Source organism: Schistocerca piceifrons, chromosome 7 (assembly GCF_021461385.2).
Source record: "Schistocerca piceifrons isolate TAMUIC-IGC-003096 chromosome 7, iqSchPice1.1, whole genome shotgun sequence".
Taxonomy (NCBI): Eukaryota; Metazoa; Arthropoda; class Insecta; order Orthoptera; family Acrididae; genus Schistocerca; species Schistocerca piceifrons.
Window position 1 is genome coordinate 46,880,920 of NC_060144.1, and position 19,256 is coordinate 46,900,175.

The 19,256-nt window shown below is 39.7% G+C and overlaps 1 protein-coding gene across 2 annotated transcripts in view; it reads right to left on the bottom strand.

Annotated features, from left to right (window-relative positions):
- Positions 1–12,191: 12,191 nt before the first annotated feature.
- Positions 12,192–19,256, bottom strand: part of LOC124804803 (UDP-glucosyltransferase 2-like) — a 126,321-nt gene continuing 119,256 nt past the window's right edge. For both annotated transcript variants that reach the window (XM_047265140.1, XM_047265141.1), the window contains one exon: positions 12,192–12,709. In XM_047265140.1, coding sequence (XP_047121096.1) covers positions 12,427–12,709 — 283 coding nt within the window. In that variant the 3' untranslated portion in view covers positions 12,192–12,426. The remainder of the gene's footprint in view (positions 12,710–19,256) is intronic.

The window sequence follows — 19,256 nt, forward strand, 5'->3', positions numbered from 1 at the left end:
TCCCAAACATGCAAACATATTTACACTTTTTTATGGTGAGAGAGGAGACAGCAGCACTGGGAAAGATAAGGAAAACTAGTAAATAAACAATGCTTGTCATACAGAAAGAGCAAAGGAGGCAATGGCAGTGTGAGAGAAGAGGGACATGTGGCAATTGAACATAGCTGAAAGTGACAGAACAGTGCTACAAAAAGTATGAAGGAGACAGTGGCCATGGGAGAAGAATAATGAGGAGAAAGTGGAGGTGGATGAGAGCCAGTGATAATGGGAGCAGAGTCCATGGCAATGACAATGAGAAAGAGAGAGATAGTGGCAATGAGAATGAGAAAGAGAGAGATACTGGCAATGAAGAGAGACAGCAGTGGTTGGAAGGAAAGAATGAGACAGTTGCAGTGAGAGAGAGCAAAAGGGAGGCAGTTAAAATGAGAGAAGACAGTAGTAGTAGGACAGAACAGATGAGGCTATGGCTGTCAGACAGGAGACAGTGATAGTCAGGGAGACACAAGGAGATAATGACAGTGAGTTGGGCTGAATGAATTAGCGAGAACAGGTGAGTAGCAGTGGGTGGGTATGTGTGACTTACAGTGATGGACTAGTGTGTGTCAGCAAGTTACAGACAGAGGAACTTGTCGAAGTGAGAGATTGCATGTTAAAAAGAGCATGAATATGTGTTTGCATACCAAACTTTTTGGGAAAATTTTTAAAGGTGCTGAGGAAGGTAGACAGGCAGCTGGTACCCCACTTTTCAGTCAGAGTCCTTTAAACTGAAGCACATTTTGCCTTTTTTGTGCGTGGATAGGAGAATTTTTCTGTTGGTTTATTTTTCTCCAGTTTGATTCAATACCTCCTCATTGCTTTGATCTACCCATTTAATCTTCTGTAGCACCATGTTTCAGAAGCTTCTACTCTCTTCTTGTATGAACTGTCATCATCCACATTTAAATTCCATACAAGTCTACACTCCAAACAAATGCCTTACCAAAAGGTCTCCTAACACTTAAATTTATATTAGACATTAACAAATTACTGGTACTCTTGTTTAAAAATTATTTTCTTGCTATTGCTAGTCTGCGTTTTACATCATCCCTACTTGTGACATCAGTTATTTCATTGCCCAAATAGCAAAACTTATATACTGCATTAGTGTCTCAATTCCTACTCTAACTGCCCCTCCATTGCCTCATTTAACTCTACTATGTTCCATTAATGTTCATCTTGCAAACATTTAAGATACTATCCATTCTCTTCAACTGCTCTTCCACACCATTTGCTGTCATTGACACACATGAAAGTTTTGATTTCTTCTCCATGGAATTCCCTTTCCAAATTTTGCCTTGGTTTCCTTTAATGGTTACTCAATGTGTAGATTCAATAACACTGGGGATAGGTTGCAAGCCTGTCTCGTTCCCTCCTTGACCATTGCTTCCCTTTCATGTCCTTCAACACTCTGCCTTCTACATTTCCTTGGAACACAAACTGATCTTCCCTTAGGTCGGATTCTGCCAGTTCTTCCATTATTCAATAAATAGTTTTTGTCAGTATTTTGCAGCCATGATTTATTAAACTGATGGTTCAGTAGCATTCACACCTCTCAGTACCTGCTTTATTTGAAATTGAAATTATTACATTCTGACTGAATGTGAGGCTACTTCATCTGACTCATATGCCTTCACATTAGATGGAATAAATTTATCGTGGCTGCCCCTCCCAAGCAAATCAGAAAATCTGAGGGAATATAATCTACTGCAAGGGTGTTGTTTACACTTAGGTCTCTGTCAAATTCTTCCTGTAGTGACATATCTTCCATCTCATCTTCATTTACTGTAAGTAATAATATTGTTGCCCTTCATCTAAGACATAATTTTCTGTCATTCCATTGGAGTACCTTACCTTAAACATTTTTTTCAGAATTAAATTATTGCTGTTTATCTTAATTAATGTGAGTCTACTGCTCATGCTGATGGTGACTACGTTATAAATTGGAGAGTCCATTGTTGTGATCATTATGCTGAACGGATATTAACACCTCTGAGAATACAGAAATCATTGGCTTTATTCCATGTTGTGAGAATATGAGTCAAATACATTAAAGCACAATATTTGAAATGGTAAGTTACTCCTCATGGACAGATAGCTGAATGTACTTCGGTAGTCTAGGGTGCTTTTGTTGCTTCTTCTCAACACTACCATTAAAGTTGTTACTTTATTACAAATTGTGAGAGTGCAGTGTCACAATATTGTACAAATTTGAGAGCTACTTGGTCTTCACATGCATCTTTGTTACAAATAAATCTTCAACAATTTCCTTATACAGGAGCATTTTATGAGGTTGAGTATCAGTGATCTTGAGCTACTTTCTTTTAATTACATCACATTTATTAACATATCAAAGATAAGTATTCTAGAATTATTAACTGACTAACTATGCCTGTCTATTTCAATTTCAACCAATCCCCTTATGCCTTTGATGTGTATTTGGTGTTCTATTTCCTGCATTTGTGACAAAGCAAGCTGGGATAATTTTAATTCCCCTGTTCTTCTGCCATCTGCCTCCTTAAATCTGTTTACTTACTTTTAACTATTTACCATTTGCGTACGTGAATATTATCTGCATTTTCAGAAAAGAGAAAGATTGGCCCTCAGTTTTAAAGAATATAAAACCGGATCTAATTTTGTGCTTAGTTTTAGGTATGTATTTGATATTCTAATTTGTTTTGACTATTCCTCGTTAGTGGTTTTCCTTATAGGATTAAATCAGAAATAGTTTCGTAACTTAAATTCTATTGTTGACGTTGTTGTTGTTGTTGTTGTTGTGGTCTTCAGTCCTGAGACTGGTTTGATGCAGCTCTCCATGCTACTCTATCCTGTGCAAGCTTTTTCATCTCCCAGTACCTACTGCAACCCACATCCCTCTGAATCTGCCCAGTGTATTCATCTCTTGGTCTCCCTCTACGATTTTTACCCTCCACGCTGCCCTCCAATACTAAATTGGTGATCCCTTGATGCCTCAGAACATGTCCTACCAACCGATCCCTTCTTCTGGTCAAGTTGTGCCACAAACTTCTCTTCTCCCCAATCCTATTCAATACTTCCTCATTAGTTATGTGATCTACCCATCTAATCTTCAGCATTCTTCTGTAGCACCACATTTCGAAAGCTTCTATTCTCTTCTTGTCCAAACTATTTATCATCCATGTTTCACTTCCATACATGGCTACACTCCATACGAATACTTTCAGAAATGACTTCCTGACACTTAAATCAATACTGGATGTTAACAAATTTCTCTTCTTCAGAAACGCTTTCCTTGCCATTGCCAGCCTACATTTTATATCCTCTCTACTTCGACCATCATCAGTTATTTTGCTCCCCAAATAGCAAAACTCCTTTACTACTTTAAGTGCCTCATTTCCTAATCTAATTCCCTCAGCATCACCCGACTTAATTAGACTACATTCCATTATCCTTGTTTTGCTTTTGTTGATGTTCATCTTATATCCTCCTTTCAAGACACTGTCCATTCCATTCAACTGCTCTTCCAAGTCCTTTGCTGTCTCTGACAGAATTACAATGTCATCGGCGAACCTCAAAGTTTTTATTTCTTCTCCATGAATTTTAATACCTACTCCGAATTTTTCTTTTGTTTCCTTTACTGCTTGCTCAATATACAGATTGAACAACATCGGGGAGAGGCTACAACCCTGTCTTACTCCCTTCCCAACCACTGCTTCCCTTTCATGTCCCTCGACTCTTATAACTGCCATCTGGTTTCTGTACAAATTGTAAATAGCCTTTCGCTCCCTATATTTTACCCCTTCCACCTTTAGAATTTGAAAGAGAGTATTCCAGTCAACATTGTCAAAAGCTTTCTCTAAGTCTACAAATGCTAGAAACGTAGGTTTGCCTTTCCTTAATCTTTCTTCTAAGATAAGTCGTAAGGTCAGTATTGCCTCACGTGTTCCAGTGTTTGTACGGAATCCAAACTGATCTTCCCCGAGGTTGGCTTCTACTAGTTTTTCCATTCGTCTGTAAAGAATTCGTGTTAGTATTTTGCAGCTGTGACTTATTAAGCTGATAGTTCGGTAATTTTCACATCTGTCAACACCTGCTTTCTTTGGGATTGGAATTATTATATTCTTCTTGAAGTCTGAGGGTATTTCGCCTGTCTCATACATCTTCCTCACCAGATGGTAGAGTTTTGTCAGGACTGGCTCTCCCACGGCCGTCAGTAGTTCCAATGGAATATTGTCTACTCCGGGGGCTTTGTTTCGACTCAGGTCTTTCAGTGCTCTGTCAAACTCTTCACGCAGTATCATATCTCCCATTTCATCTTCATCTACATCCTCTTCCATTTCCATAATATTGTCCTCAAGTACATCGCCCTTGTATAGACCCTCTATATACTCCTTCCACCTTTCTGCTTTCCCTTCTTTGCTTAGAACTGGGTTTCCATCTGAGCTCTTGATATTCATACAAGTCGTTCTCTTATCTCCAAAGGTCTCTCTAATTTTCCTGTAGGCGGTATCTATCTTACCCCTAGTGAGATAGGCCTCTACATCCTTACATTTGTCCTCTAGCCATCCCTGCTTAGCCATTTTGCACTTCCTGTCGATCTCATTTTTGAGACGTTTGTATTCCTTTTTGCCTGTTTCACTTACTGCATTTTTATATTTTCTCCTTTCATCAATTAAATTCAATATTTCTTCTGTTACCCAAGGATTTCTACTAGCCCTCGTCTTTTTACCTACTTGATCCTCTGCTGCCTTCACTACTTCATCCCTCAAAGCTACCCATTCTTCTTCTACTGTATTTATTTCCCCCATTCCTGTCAATTGCTCCCTTATGCTCTCCCTGAATCTCTGTACAACCTCTGGTTCTTTTAGTTTATCCAGGTCCAATCTCCTTAAATTCCCACCTTTTTGCAGTTTCTTCAGTTTTAATCTACAGGTCATAACCAATAGATTGTGGTCAGAGTCCACATCTGCCCCTGGAAATGTCTTACAATTTAAAACCTGGTTCCTAAATCTCTGTTTTACCATTATATAATCTATCTGATACCTTTTAGTATCTCCAGGGTTCTTCCATGTATACAACCTTCTTTCATGATTCTTAAACCAAGTGTTCGTTATGATTATGTTGTGCTCTGTGCAAAATTCTACCAGGCGGCTTCCTCTTTCATTTCTGTCCCCCAATCCATATTCACCTACTACGTTTCCTTCTCTCCCTTTTCCTACACTCGAATTCCAGTCACCCATGACTATTAAATTTTCGTTTCCCTTCACAATCTGAATAATTTCTTTTATTTCATCATACATTTCTTCGTCATCTGCAGAGCTAGTTGGCATATAAACTTGTACTACTGTAGTAGGTGTGGGCTTTGTATCTATCTTGGCCACAATAATGCGTTCACTATGCTGTTTGTAGTAGCTTACCCGCATTCCTATTTTCCTATTCATTATTAAACCTACTCCTGCATTACCCCTATATGATTTTGTGTTTATAACCCTGTAGTCACCTGACCAGAAGTCTTGTTCCTCCTGCCACCGAACTTCACTAATTCCCACTATATCTAACTTCAACCTATCCATTTCCCTTTTTAAATTTTCTAACCTACCTGCCCGATTAAGGGATCTGACATTCCACGCTCCGATCCGTAGAACGCCAGTTTTCTTTCTCCTGATAACGACATCCTCTTGAGTAGTCCCCGCCCGGAGATCCGAATGGGGGACTATTTTACCTCCGGAATATTTTACCCAAGAGGACGCCATCATCATGTAATCATACAGTAAAGCTGCATGCCCTCGGGAAAAATTACGGCTGTAGTTTCCCCTTGCTTTCAGCCGTTCGCAGTACCGGCACGGCAAGGCCGTTTTGGTTATTGTTACAAGGCCAGATCAGTCGATCATCCAGACTGTTGCCCTTGCAACTACTGAAAAGGCTGCTGCCCCTCTTCAGGAACCACACATTTGTCTGGCCTCTCAACAGATACCCCTCCATTGTGGTTGCACCTACGGTACGGCTATCTGTATCGCTGAGGCACGCAAGCCTCCCCACCAACGGCAAGGTCCATGGTTCATGACGTATAAACAAATATTAATTCTGTACTAATTATAAACATTTGGAAGACAAAACACTAGTAATCTTAAAGTATCTATCTGGCTCTATTTCAAAACATGCTAGCAAAACCAGCCCTGAATTATTTCCAAAGTAATTGACAGTATGGTCAAAAGTATTGTTTGCATAACTGTGTTGTTGTTGTTGTGGTCTTCAGTCCTGAGACTGGTATGATGCAGCTCTCCATGCTACTCTATTCTGTGCAAGCTTCTTCATCTCCCAGTACTTACTGCAACCTACATCCTTCTGAATCTGCTTAGTGTATTCATCTCTTGGTCTCCCTCTGCAATTTTTACCCTCCATGCTGCCCTCCAATGCAAAATTTGTGATGCCCTGATGCCTCAGAACATGTCCTACCAACCAGTCCATTCTTCTTGTCAAGTTGTGCCACAAACTCCTCTTCTCCCCAGTTCTGTTCAATACCTCCTCATTAGTTATGTGATCTACCCATCTAATCTTCAGCATTCTTCTGTAGCACCACATTTCAAAAGCTTCTTTTCTCTTCTTGTACAAACTATTTATCGTCCATGTTTAACTTCCATACATGGCTACACTCCACATAACTGCTTTCAGAAACGACTTCCGGACACTTAAATCTATACTCGATGTTAACCAATTTCCCTTCTTCAGAAACGCTTTCCTTGCCATTCCCAGTCTACATTTTATATCCTCTCTACTTTGACCATCATCACTTATTTTGCTCCCCAAATAGCAAAACTCCTTTACTGCTTTAAGTGTCTCATTTCCTAATCTAATTCCCTCAGCATCACCCGACTGAATTCGACTACATTCCATTATTCTCGTTTTGCTTTTGTTGATGTTCATCTTATATCCTCCTTGAAAGACACTGTCCATTCTGCTCAACTGCTCTTCCAAGTCCTTTGCTGTCTCCGACAGAATTACAATGTCATCGGCGAACCTCAAAGTTTTTATTTCTTCTCCATGGATTTTAACCCTTAACTACTATGGTCATTCACAGGAACACAATTATTATGGAGAGGTCTCACATACTGCATTTTTATATTTTATATATCACACGAGAATTTTGCAGAATATATGTAGTTTCTTGACTTCCTGTCATTCATTACACTTCTTAGAGGTGGCCTTTGTAGAAAATTGATTTTTTTTTAAAACTATGCAGTATTTTAAACACTTCGACAATTAAAACAAAGCAAAATCTGGAGTATATTTTTATTTTATGAGTTACGAAAATAACAGCAAGTAGTTAGCTCTCTACTCACACACAAATTTCCATCAGAGGGATTATATTACAAATTGGCAATATAACTAGGTGGAAAAATTCATCTTGACATATGACAAATTGTGTGCGAACTCTGCTTTCAGTTTACGACTTATCTTTGCAATGTAGAGCGAATATTTCAGTCCATAAGTCTATGAATGGAGAAACTTTGTCACATTTTACTTCTAAAAATTCAGGTAAAAACTAAATACTTTTTCTCATGTGCCACTGTATCATACTTCAGTCAATTTCCACCTGCAAACACTTCACGCAGACCTTCCTGGAACACTCCAAACAAATCGGAACACCACACTGTTGACAAGGATACCTTGTTTTCCTCTTCAGACGAGGAGGGCAAAAGCCACACGTTTTTCGATTTTCGAATTCGTCTTTTGGTGTCTGAGGCTCATCTTGTAGGTGAAGTATTCTTCTGATGGTGCCACTCAACTCTCATGGCAAGCGTCCAATAGAAATTCTACGTTTCATATGAGGTTCAACTAGGTCTCTTGCTAGTCTTCATGAAGCTCAATCTCGTCATTACCTCTGCCTTTGGAAAAGCTTGATGTACCATGTAACAATTTACACCCCCAGCAACATCCACTAATGTGAAGAAAATGGCCAAAGGCCATCTTCTTGTCTGGCGACTTGACGAATAAGCTGCACACCTTTGGTCGAGACAGACCACACCACCTTTTGTTGAGTTATAAAACAGGATGATCTCAGGTTTTCCTGATTCAGGATCATTGTTTACTGAATGGTGCATAGAAGAGATCAGTATTGCAGCTTTGGACTTCTTGGGCATGAAGGAAACCAGAGTCATTTCTTCTGTAAAACCATAATCAGATGTCTTCATACCATGTTTCTTGTTAGGTAATAAGTTCTGTAGGATCTCCTTTTTGTTCTTTTTCAGCGTACCAACGTATGAGAGACCTTTTTTTGAAAGTTCATTGACTAGTTCTACTAATGAGTACCAGTTATCACCTGTAACATTTCGCCTTGTGTTTTCAATGGGTTTCACCAATTGAAGAACAGCCTGTGTGGGAACACTGTGACCTTTCTCATGGCTGGGAAGGGTGTGACCGTCACTGCCTTTTCCAGAATAAATGTATGCACTGTACAAGTAATTTGTACGAGTGTCAGTCAGAGACTGAACTTTCAGGCCATACCTTGCCGGGTTTTTTGGCATGTACATTCTAAACCCACACCTTCCACAAAAAGGAACAAGCATTTCATCGACACACACTGTTGCACCTACAGAGTAGCAAAGTTGACTGTTTTTGATGAAATGCAAAAAGATTTGTGAAATTGCTGCTGATTTGTCCATTTTCTTTCTTTCCACTCGATCATCTGGATTGTCAAATTGTAATTCAGACAATAAAAACAGAAATCTTTCTTTGCTAACAGTGCATCTGAAAACATCTCTGCCTGTTCCATCGGTTGCAAACAAGCTGTAAACAGACTCGTTGCCCGACTTGAAAATGGCTGAATACACTAATAGACCAATTAGAGCCTTCAATTCAATAACATCAACATCTTGTGGATAGGATAAGCGATTGTTAGCATACTGTGCTCTAAGCTTAGATATTTTCAGATTTGTCTAGAATGTCTGGTGTAAAGAACAGTTTCCATACCTCCAAAACAGCAGGGTTTTCTTCAAGATTTTTGCCATCGGTCGCAGTCCAGGAAGCTGCAAGACGATGTTGTGTTGCCTTGTTCTTACGTTAGCTGCTGGCTGCTTTTTTTTCTCCATCGAAAACATCTGATCTTACCGAAGAAGTAATCTCCATCGTCATCAGTTGTCACATCTTCATCACTTTCCATTTCCTGCTCTGAATTAGTGTCGTGATCACTAAATATCTCAAAATCAGGGTCATTATCGCTGTCATCAAAGTCTTCATCTGAAGATTCAACGGGGCGATCTTGAACGTCCACATCTGCCTCACATAACACACGTTGCATAGAAGGCCCAGCTTTCCCCGCCATGGAGAGACAGTAGCATGCAACAAAACCGTGACACGCAAACACTATGATATGTCTGTGAGACCTCTCAAGGCTAATAATTACAAAACAAAGAGCAGCAACAAAGCAAGAATGCTGGCACGTGTAGCTTGACAGCCAGTAGGAAGGTACCCGGAAGAGTCCATTTGGCTTTGCAGGGGTGTGAGAAATATCTCGACACAAAAATTTGTAGCGGTCTGAGAGACGGTCGATAGTAGTTGAGGGTTAATACCTACTCCGAATATTTCTTTTGTTTCCTTTACTGCTTGCTCAATATACAGATTGCGTTACTATATATGTTAATTTGACAATATAAAGAAAAAATTCAGATTAACTCTTGTAGAAGAAGAAACTGCTAAAAAGACAGTTTTTTGTTGCACTCAGTTAATTTAATGAGTTAAGTTTTAATTGTAATTTCTGTAAATTTAACATTAAACAATGTGTAGTTTCAGTACCTATTATTGTGATTATATATAAGAGCCGGATTTTTGGTCATGAGTCAGTCAGTCCACAACTGAGTTTCAGATGAGTTACCTGTGCTGTTTACAACAACAACAATGCTTCAACTTAATAGTGTAATAAGTGTTAAACAATTAGGCCATGTCTAAAAACCATGGCAGTGTCCGCTCCGTACATACCTGATTATTTTTCGAGAACTGTGAACTTTTTGGTTAGGTTTTTATAGCTTGTAGATGTTCAACAAGAAACTATTGTAGCAGTATGTGGCGGTTCGCCTGCAAACTATTACTGAGGGTTATCTCCACTGGCCATACATATATAACTGTGTATTATTTGGGGGGGGGGGGGGGGGGGGGGGGGGGTGGGGGGGTTGTGTAAACAATGACAGTAAAAGACTGGGTAATGCAACTGTGCATATATGTATCAGCTACATTATTTACAGTAATCAGTGTCCAAATTACAAGCCCCATTTTTCAGCCAGTGTAGCGATGCAGTATGTCGACAATGAGGACAACAAACAAAGAAATAAAAGCAGGTGGAACTGCTAAACACAGGCCATATAGTTAATAATTTTTTTTTCTATAACTGATTAGTATTTTTTCTTTGTATTTGCGCAACAGCATCTTACTGCCAGCAAGCAATCATTATATCTCAACTACATTTTATTCATAATAGTTTTATGACACTTATTCTACATTTATTTCATGTTGCATTCTTCCAATCATATTTGCTTAACCTGCTTTTTACATTTCAGTCCGCTGTCTGCAGTTGAATCTACGACACAAAGACAAAATCATACCACAGTACTGTTCTTACAGTCTCCTAACATAACAATGATAACAATCAAGTATTGATAATACAATATAAATGGATAGCTAAAAAGCTACACACCAAGCACTGGCAGGGGAGCACACACACAAAATGACTTAACATTTACAAGCTTTCGGAGCCAGTGGCTCCTCCTCCTGGCAGAAGAGTTGAAGAGGAAGGAAGAGGAGTGAAGGAAAAGGACTGGATTCAGAAAAGTCACCCAGAACCCCTGGTCAGGGGAGACTTACTGGACGGGATGAAAAGCAATGTCTTTTCTTCCCATCCCATCTGGTAAGTCTCCCCTGTCCTGGAGTTCTGGGTGACTTTCCTGAACTGTACCCCCTTGCCTAAACCTCTCCACACTCCTTTTCCTTCACCCTTCTTCTTTCCTCTTCAACCTGAAGAAGCCATTGGCTCCAAATGCGTGCAAAAGTTAAATCCTTTTGTGTGTGCGTTTCCTTACCACTGCTTGGTAAGTAGAACTTTTATCTATCCGTTTATATTACATTCTCCAAAATAATTCCAGTTCTTTAATTACATGATGAAGTAAACAGACTCATCAACCATTTTCATAATTCTTAGAACTATCACAGCTAAATATCCATACTATTATTATTATTAATAATGGTTTCTCTGGTTCCCAAACCTTTGCTGTATGGTACTCTAACTGTACAGAAAATATCTAATACACCTGGTCAGCTAATTTCTGTGAGCATTCAGTCCCATATTGGATGTTATCCTCTTCTTTTTTCCTTTAATTCCTTGGATACAGTAAATTAATTATTGTCTGTTTCATCCACCACACTCCTAAACTCATAGCTTCCTTGTTTGCCATCTGTAAAACCAGATGCGTTTACTAGCTTTCTGAAAGATTTTAGAATCTTTTATTTGTACTGGGGCAATCTGTTAGAAGCTTCCTCTTACATAAAATCCCAACATTAATGTTTTTGGGATGTTTTATCAATCATGAGCCCACTCAATTTGTATGAATGTTACCAATGTTATTAGTAAAGACAAATGTGTATCTGTTTTCCCCGCTTCCAGACTGTACATTCTGAATGCTCTAATTGGTTATGTTGGAAAAACATATCTTTATTGGCCCCAGTCCCACATCAAACTTAAGTCACACCTGGTCCCTCCTATGTTAGCTCAATAACTTTTCATTTGTTGTCAGAAGCGCACTGCAGTGGTCAATGGATTTCATTTTCACCTACAACAAGAGGTATACAGAAAATTGTCTAGCTACATCCCAAGTCAAAATGGAAACTATTACAGTATCACAGGAACAACAAATATGCCAAAGATGACAATACAAATGTTGAACAATGTATATATATGTCCTGACTGTCTCAGTTAAGAACTATACAAATGAGTAACAAAGACACTGCATAACAAGCAATAAATTTAAATAATGGAGGTTATGCATACTATACAGTTTTACCTACAATGAGGTCAGATTTACCACAAGCTAATTATGACAACACAGATATGAAACATTGGAGATGTGAAGAGTATTACTGATTATTGATGGAAAAAATAAAAATGTGCTAGAGATCATCTGAAAAATCTATTTGATGAATGAGACCGTTATTTTTAATAGATGAATCTATAACTTATCAGTGGACATGTTTGTAGACAGAATACAATGTTCTGTCACATGGATTTGTTTTCACTCACAAAATGTCATTTGTGAAACCATTCAGCATGAAGCTCAGCCTTAAATAATCCACACAGACATAGCTCAACACCAATGTGCATGTAAATGCAATGCTTCCAGTGAAGGTCACATCATAACTGGAAACAAGTTATTGTTTCTTTGTTTTTACATGTTTTTTACTTTTCAATGCCTTGATCAATTTTCGTGTTCCAAAATAGACAACTGCTACTGCAAATCCTACAACAAGCAACAGAAAGCCAATTACATCAAGCAGTAGCAGCTGCCACCAGTACAAGTCAACAGCGGCACTGCGAAGGTGTGGAGCTCCATTGTGCCTTATAACGTACTCTAGCCACCAGACAGCTGTTTCCACAGAATGTTGTCGATGTTCACGGAATAGAATGGAGTACTGCTTCATGTTCTCATGGTACCTGCGAGAGAAAACCTTTTGTTAGAAGTCCCAAGACAATGTGAATGTTATTAGAAGCTTTCCAAGCTATTGTGCAGTGTTACATCCAAGTATTATCTGCAGATAAGGAAAATATTATTTCCTGTAACAGGACACTAAAGGCTATATGTCACCAGGTAAAACCAATATATACTTTACAAATATCATGCAAGATGGTATTGTATACATTTTGCTTTCTCTCCTATTCTTCATGATCCATATGAACTTTGGCCAATATAATAGTAACTTCTTCAATTCTGTGTTGCATATTATGTGAGTGCAATATCATTGCTTCTTTCTGAAATGGATAATTATTCAGAGAGATTCATTTAATCTTAGCTGTAACAGCAACAGTATCATTTAAATTGTCTGTCATCCATCAAGTTTTAGGAACAATGCAGCAGTACTGCAACAACTTTCACCTAGAATAAGCATGTTGGGTTTGATGGCTCTTAATTAAATAATTTCCCTAACCGTGATCATTAATTACTCGCAACACACTACACTTATGGAATGTGATGTGTTGCAACCACTGCTGCTCAATTTCTATATTTGTGTGATATAGGAGAATTCTTTATAAAAAATAAAAAAAGAGGGATTGAAGTAGAACATGTTTAATGGCATGCTCAACAACTGGATGGTCAGCTTTGCTCATGATAACAGTTTGGCAGTGGCTGTTTGTTCTGACGGACAATGAATTCATGGTTATTCCCATATAAAATACTGTGCAGATGTTCCTGTATTGAGATATAATATGACTGATTTCATGGGGTATCCCTGTCTCTTGATGGGGAAGGATGTGCCTCTGATGGTATAATGATCATGTTGTTGCTGTTTGTGTGTGGAATAGGTCTTGCACCTGTATCTTTCACAAGGATACAATTTGTGACACAGGTTTAGGCATAAGCGCAGTATGCAGTGTGGGGATGGACCAGAACAGATGGTCAAGTACTATTCTCGGGAAGGTGGGAAGGGTTTAGGGAAAGCTGTTTCTCATTCCGGGGAACATTGAAAGGTAGTCAAAGTCATGGTGGAGGACTATGATATAAAATCCACTTGGCCAACTGAGGCCAAGAACTATAAACAGAAGGTTGTGTCTGTTTGCATGGTGTGTCAGGCAAGGAATGAGTGAGCAAGAATAGCTGTCTCCGACAACTGGAGGCCAACAGAGCACATGGACTGCATGAAGCTGTTATGTCAGATGTCATGAAAAGTTATGAAAAGAAGACTTGCTGACTGTACTGAAATCAATGTCGACTCAAATCATTGCCATTTAGCTGATGATCGTACTACAAAGACTAAGAAACTAAGTCAGTACTTACACAAAATACATATAAAATTAACAGCATGTAACTGAAGATGGCCACATTCATAACATACAAAACGTCAAACAAAAGCTGAAGGTGTCAGTAGTTAATAGTGATCATCTTGGATCACAATATCTAAGGACAAACCAATGCTGCAGGAGATTTTGTTTGTTATGTTTAGTTATGGAAATCTTACAAACATACGCATAATATAAATACAGCAGTTTGAAACCCTAAGCAGTCCATTTTACCAATGTATTTATTAGCTAATTAAGTTATTAATTTCAGCTGTTAATAAAGATGTATGTTTTTGAATATTGTGTAACCTATGTTAATTCTGAGAGCAGCATCAAAAGAGCTCAATAAGATGCAAAGTATAAGTGGGCAATGTTTACTTATATACAGGGTATAAATGTTTAAGTGATGAATATGTGTGAGCTAAATATGCATTTTTTATATTACTTATAACCCAGCAGACATAGAATGATACTGAAGTTGGCAAATAACGAATGAGGAAAAGTGTTAGCTATACATTAAAGATATTGTATGTTTGAATGGCAGGCCATTTTCTTGATATTTAGTGATTACTTTCAATCTTGGTACTTTGCAAGCATATATTAGGGGGGACAATAGGTCATTCGACGACTGTCATAATTTGTTTCATGGTGAAATATTGTCGCAAATGAAGCTGAGTAGCACTGTGATCTAGTGGTTACAATAGTAAACTGTTGCATGGAGGCTTCAAAACTCACCTGCACTGTACAATTTTAATTTCTATATTCGGTTTGACTACATTCTAGAAGTATCCACAAATGTCAAGAGTCATTGTACTGGAATGTCCTGTAGCTGTATATATACTGTATGTGTTCTGGCCGGAGGCAGTTCGCTCTGTGCTCTTGGTATGTGCAAGTGCTGAATAAGCCATCGTTAAGTGACGTTAGTGTTAGTCATTCATCTGGTTGCACCTTCTTCTATGTGACGTTATTCTGGTGGAGGCGATGGGTATTGGAACTTGTGATAGCGCACATTATCGATGACACAGTGGTTCCCATCATGCCACAACAGAGCAGCCATTTACATGGCGAGAAACCCGAGTTCGAGCCATATTCAACAGATTACAATCTACCAGCGACAGAAGAAGAAGGGGACGTTATGATGACAGCAACTGTGTGCCACCACATGAGACATTCTTCCGGGTTCTCTGGTGAAGATGGCCAAGATCCAAACAAGTGGCTGAAGGTATATGAGCGTATAGCCAAATTTAACAAATGGGATGACACCGAGTGTTTGGCTAACGTATTTTTCGACTTGGATGGCACTGCTAAGCAATGGTATGAGAACAACTAGGAGAAGTTCACAAGCTGGGATGACGAAGATGAACAAGAAGATGTCGGAGGAGGATGACATAGGTCACCATCACCACAAGCTAGCCACTGGAGAGGATGCTCCCCAACATGCTGGTCAAGGTCTTCATCATCATTTCGAAGCTCCAGCCGATCACCTAGCCGCTGCAACCTCGAAAAGGGTGCGACCTTCCTTGGAGGTGAGGCCACCCAAGAGAAAAATCCTCCACCATTGATCACTACAAAAATGATAGGAAACTACTTCGATATCCCAATGGATGGCCAACCAGCCCAAACTCTTGTGGTCTCTGGAGCATCATATTCACTTATTTCAGAGAAGTACCGCCGCCAGTTGCAGAAAACCATATTCTTCGACAACAAAACATCTCTACTGAAGGCGGCTAATGGGAAACATGTAAAACCTACAGGAAGATGTACCATTCATGTGAGAATAAGTGGCCATACACAGCCCTTACAATTCATCATCTTACAGGAGTGTAGTCATGACATCATTTCTGGATCGGAGTTTTTGAAAGCTTCTCAGGCAATTATAGATTGTGTTCACTCGAAGATTATGCTAGATGAGATGAGATACTGTGGACATGAAGATATGCATCCGAGTGTGTGGAGACTGTGTGCTGGATGAAGTGATCATTCCTGCAGTCAGTGCTAGAAAGGCAGCTGTCACATGTCATGCCATGCATCAACCCATGGATTTTGTAGTGGATGTAAGAGAAGCACACCACTGAAGAATAACTTGGTCATCCCAGCCTCTGTTGTCTCGTTTAAGAATGGATTCGGTGAGTTGTGGATAGTTAACTGTTATCGAGAAGCGCAGATCCAAAATGCTTGTGCATACCAAATGCTGAGCCATTAATTGAAGAACAGCTGAGTGCCATTGAAACCTCCCATGCCGAGTCTGTGGGTGAAATTAGCATTGCCACTACAAGATCTCCTAGCTTGACTATCACCAGATCTCACTAAGGAGCAACAGAAGAAGCTACTTGCCTTTCTTCAAGAGTTCCCTGAATGTAGGTAATGCCATGTGGTTTGTGTAAAGAACCAGCAACTTCTGAACAGATGATGGATAATCTTTTACGTCACCTGAAGTGGACAATGTGTCTTTGTTATTTAGATGACAGTTAAGTGTTCTCAGAGACATTTGATGAACATATAAAACGACTGAGGGCCCCCTTAAGTGTCTCCAACAAGCCGAACTGAAACTTAATCCAAGAAAGTGTCTCTTTGGAGCAAAAGAAATCAAAATACTTGGACACCTTGTGTCAAATGAAGGTGTGCAGCCAGACCCAGAAAGGTGAGACCTATAACAGAATTCCCTATTCCTAAAAGTATTAGACATGTGAGAAGCTTCCTCGGATTATGTTCTTATTACCGTCATTTTATCAAAGACTTTTGTATCAAAGCCAGGCCACTCCAAGAGTTGTTAAAAGCTCATGCTAAATTTATCTGGGGTGATGCTCAACAAGATTCTTTCAATGTGCTGCAAAAATCTCCTATGACTGACCCTGTACTTGATCTGTTTGATGAGAGAGCACCTACAGAACTACACACAGATGCCAGTGCATATGGGATCGGTGCTGTTCTGGTGCAAATTTTGAATGGAAAAGAGAAGGTTATAGTCTACGTTTCTAAGACACTTACAAAAGCTCAGAGAAACTACTCAACTACAGAAAGAGAATGTATTGCTGTGATCTGCGCCATGTGCAAATTTCGACAGTATCTCTATGGAAGGCCATTCATAGATGTTACAGACCATCATTCACTTTCTTGGCTAACAGGTCTTACAGATCCAACAGCACAACTCACCAGGTGGGCACTACGTCTTCAAGAGTAAGACATTACCATTGTGAACAAAGGTGGAGAAAACACCAACATGCCGACTGTCTCTCAAGAAACCCTGTGCAAGACCATTAAGACTTTGATGAAGACAGTGACTGTTTCCCTCCAGGATCTCTCTGTTGAGCAGAAGAAGGACGCCAAGATATCTGAAATTATGCTTGCCTTAAATCGGTCAGAGGATGCTGCAAGAAAAACTTTGATCCGTTTGGAAAGAGGTGGCTACCAGTGATTCCTGAACACATGTGCTTAGATGTTCTACAGAAATTGCATGACACACCTGAGGCCAGACATTTAGGATTTATTAAGACCTATGATAGAATCTGCAAGAGATTTTTCTGGCCAGGTTTATGTAGGAGTGTGTGTCACTGTAGAGAGTGCCAGAGGAGAAAGGCAGTTCCTCAGAAACCAGTTGGCCGACTCATACCAATTCCACCAGCCGAAACGCTTTTCCAGCATGTTGAAATTGACCTCGCCGAACGATTTCCAATGTCTGCTAGTGGCAATAGATGGATTATAGTTTGCACTGATTATCTGACATGCTATACCATTACAAAAGCCGTGAAAACAGCCAAAGCATCTGAAGTAGCCAAAGTCATGGTGGAAGACATTGTATTAAAAGATGGTGCCCCAAGGTCGTTAATTACAGATCGAGGGAAAGTTTTTCAATTGAATCTTGTGACAGACATAAGCTGTCGGTCCAACATTACTCATCACATGACGACTTCCTACCATCCGCAAACTAATGGGCTTACTGAACGCCTTAATAACACCTTGGCCAACATGCTATCAATGTTCATCAATGTTGAGCAGAGCAACTGGGATGAGGTGCCACTTTTCGTGATGTTTGTCTACAACACCGCCAAACAAGACACCACAGGACTTACGCCAATTTTCCTGGTGCATGGGTGTGAGGTGACTACGGTGATGGATACTGTGTTTCCGTTACATCCTGATGACGTGGACGACGACTACATTGGCCAGATGTTAATCAGAGCTGAGGAAGCTTGGCAGTTATTTCAACTCTGTACGCCGCGTGCTCAAGAAAACAATCGCTGAAGGTACAACGCGAGCCACTGCCCAGTTGTCTACCAGCCTGGTGACCTCGTCTGGATCTTCACTCTTGTTTGGAAGGTTAGTCTATCTGAGAAGCTCCTCAGGCGCTACTTTGGAACTTATAAGGTTGTAAGACAGTTGTGTGATGTTACTTATGAAGTTGAAGATTTCGACCCCAATGCAAGACGATGAAAGATTAGATATACAGTCCATGTCCTTCGAATGAAGCCCTACAAGGGTCCAGCCACCCAGGGTAAATTCGAAGCTCCAGTGACAGGCAAAAAGCAGAAAGGTGACAATGAGCATAGTGACAAAAGAAGTTCTAAGAAGATCACCGCCAGGCTGAGCATCGGGAGTCAGAGTACACAGGACCGATGACTCGATCCTGGACTAGGAGTACAAAACACTGAGATGCTGTTCTCTGGAGCAAGGAGCAATGTCGCAGAAGAAGCTGAGTAGCAACGTGATCTAGTGGTTATGATACTGAACTGTTGTATGGAGGGTCCCGAGTTTAAAACTAGCCTGGACTGTACAATTTTAATTTCTATATTCAGTTCGAGTACATTCTAGAAGTATCCACAAATGTCCAGAATCATTGCACTGGAATGTTATGTAGCTGTATATATACTGTATGTGTTCTGGCCGGAGGCAGTTCACTCCACGCTCTTATATGTGCAAGTGCTGAATAAACTTTCATTAAGTTTGCTGTGGTTTCAGTGACAGAATTTGGCCACCAGTGTATACACTCTGAGCAGTTATCAGGTCTTAGTGCTGTCTTTGGTGATCAACTGGCAAAGTTTATGCACATTTAAATTTCACTAGTGGACTGTGAGAAAGCTCAGTCTTTTGGAAGATCAGTTTGGGTTCTGGAGAAATGTAGGAGCAAATTGAAGCAATATTTAAAAACTTTGAGGTTTCCTGGTGATATTGTAGTTCTGTCATAATAAGTAAAGGTCTTGGAGGAGCA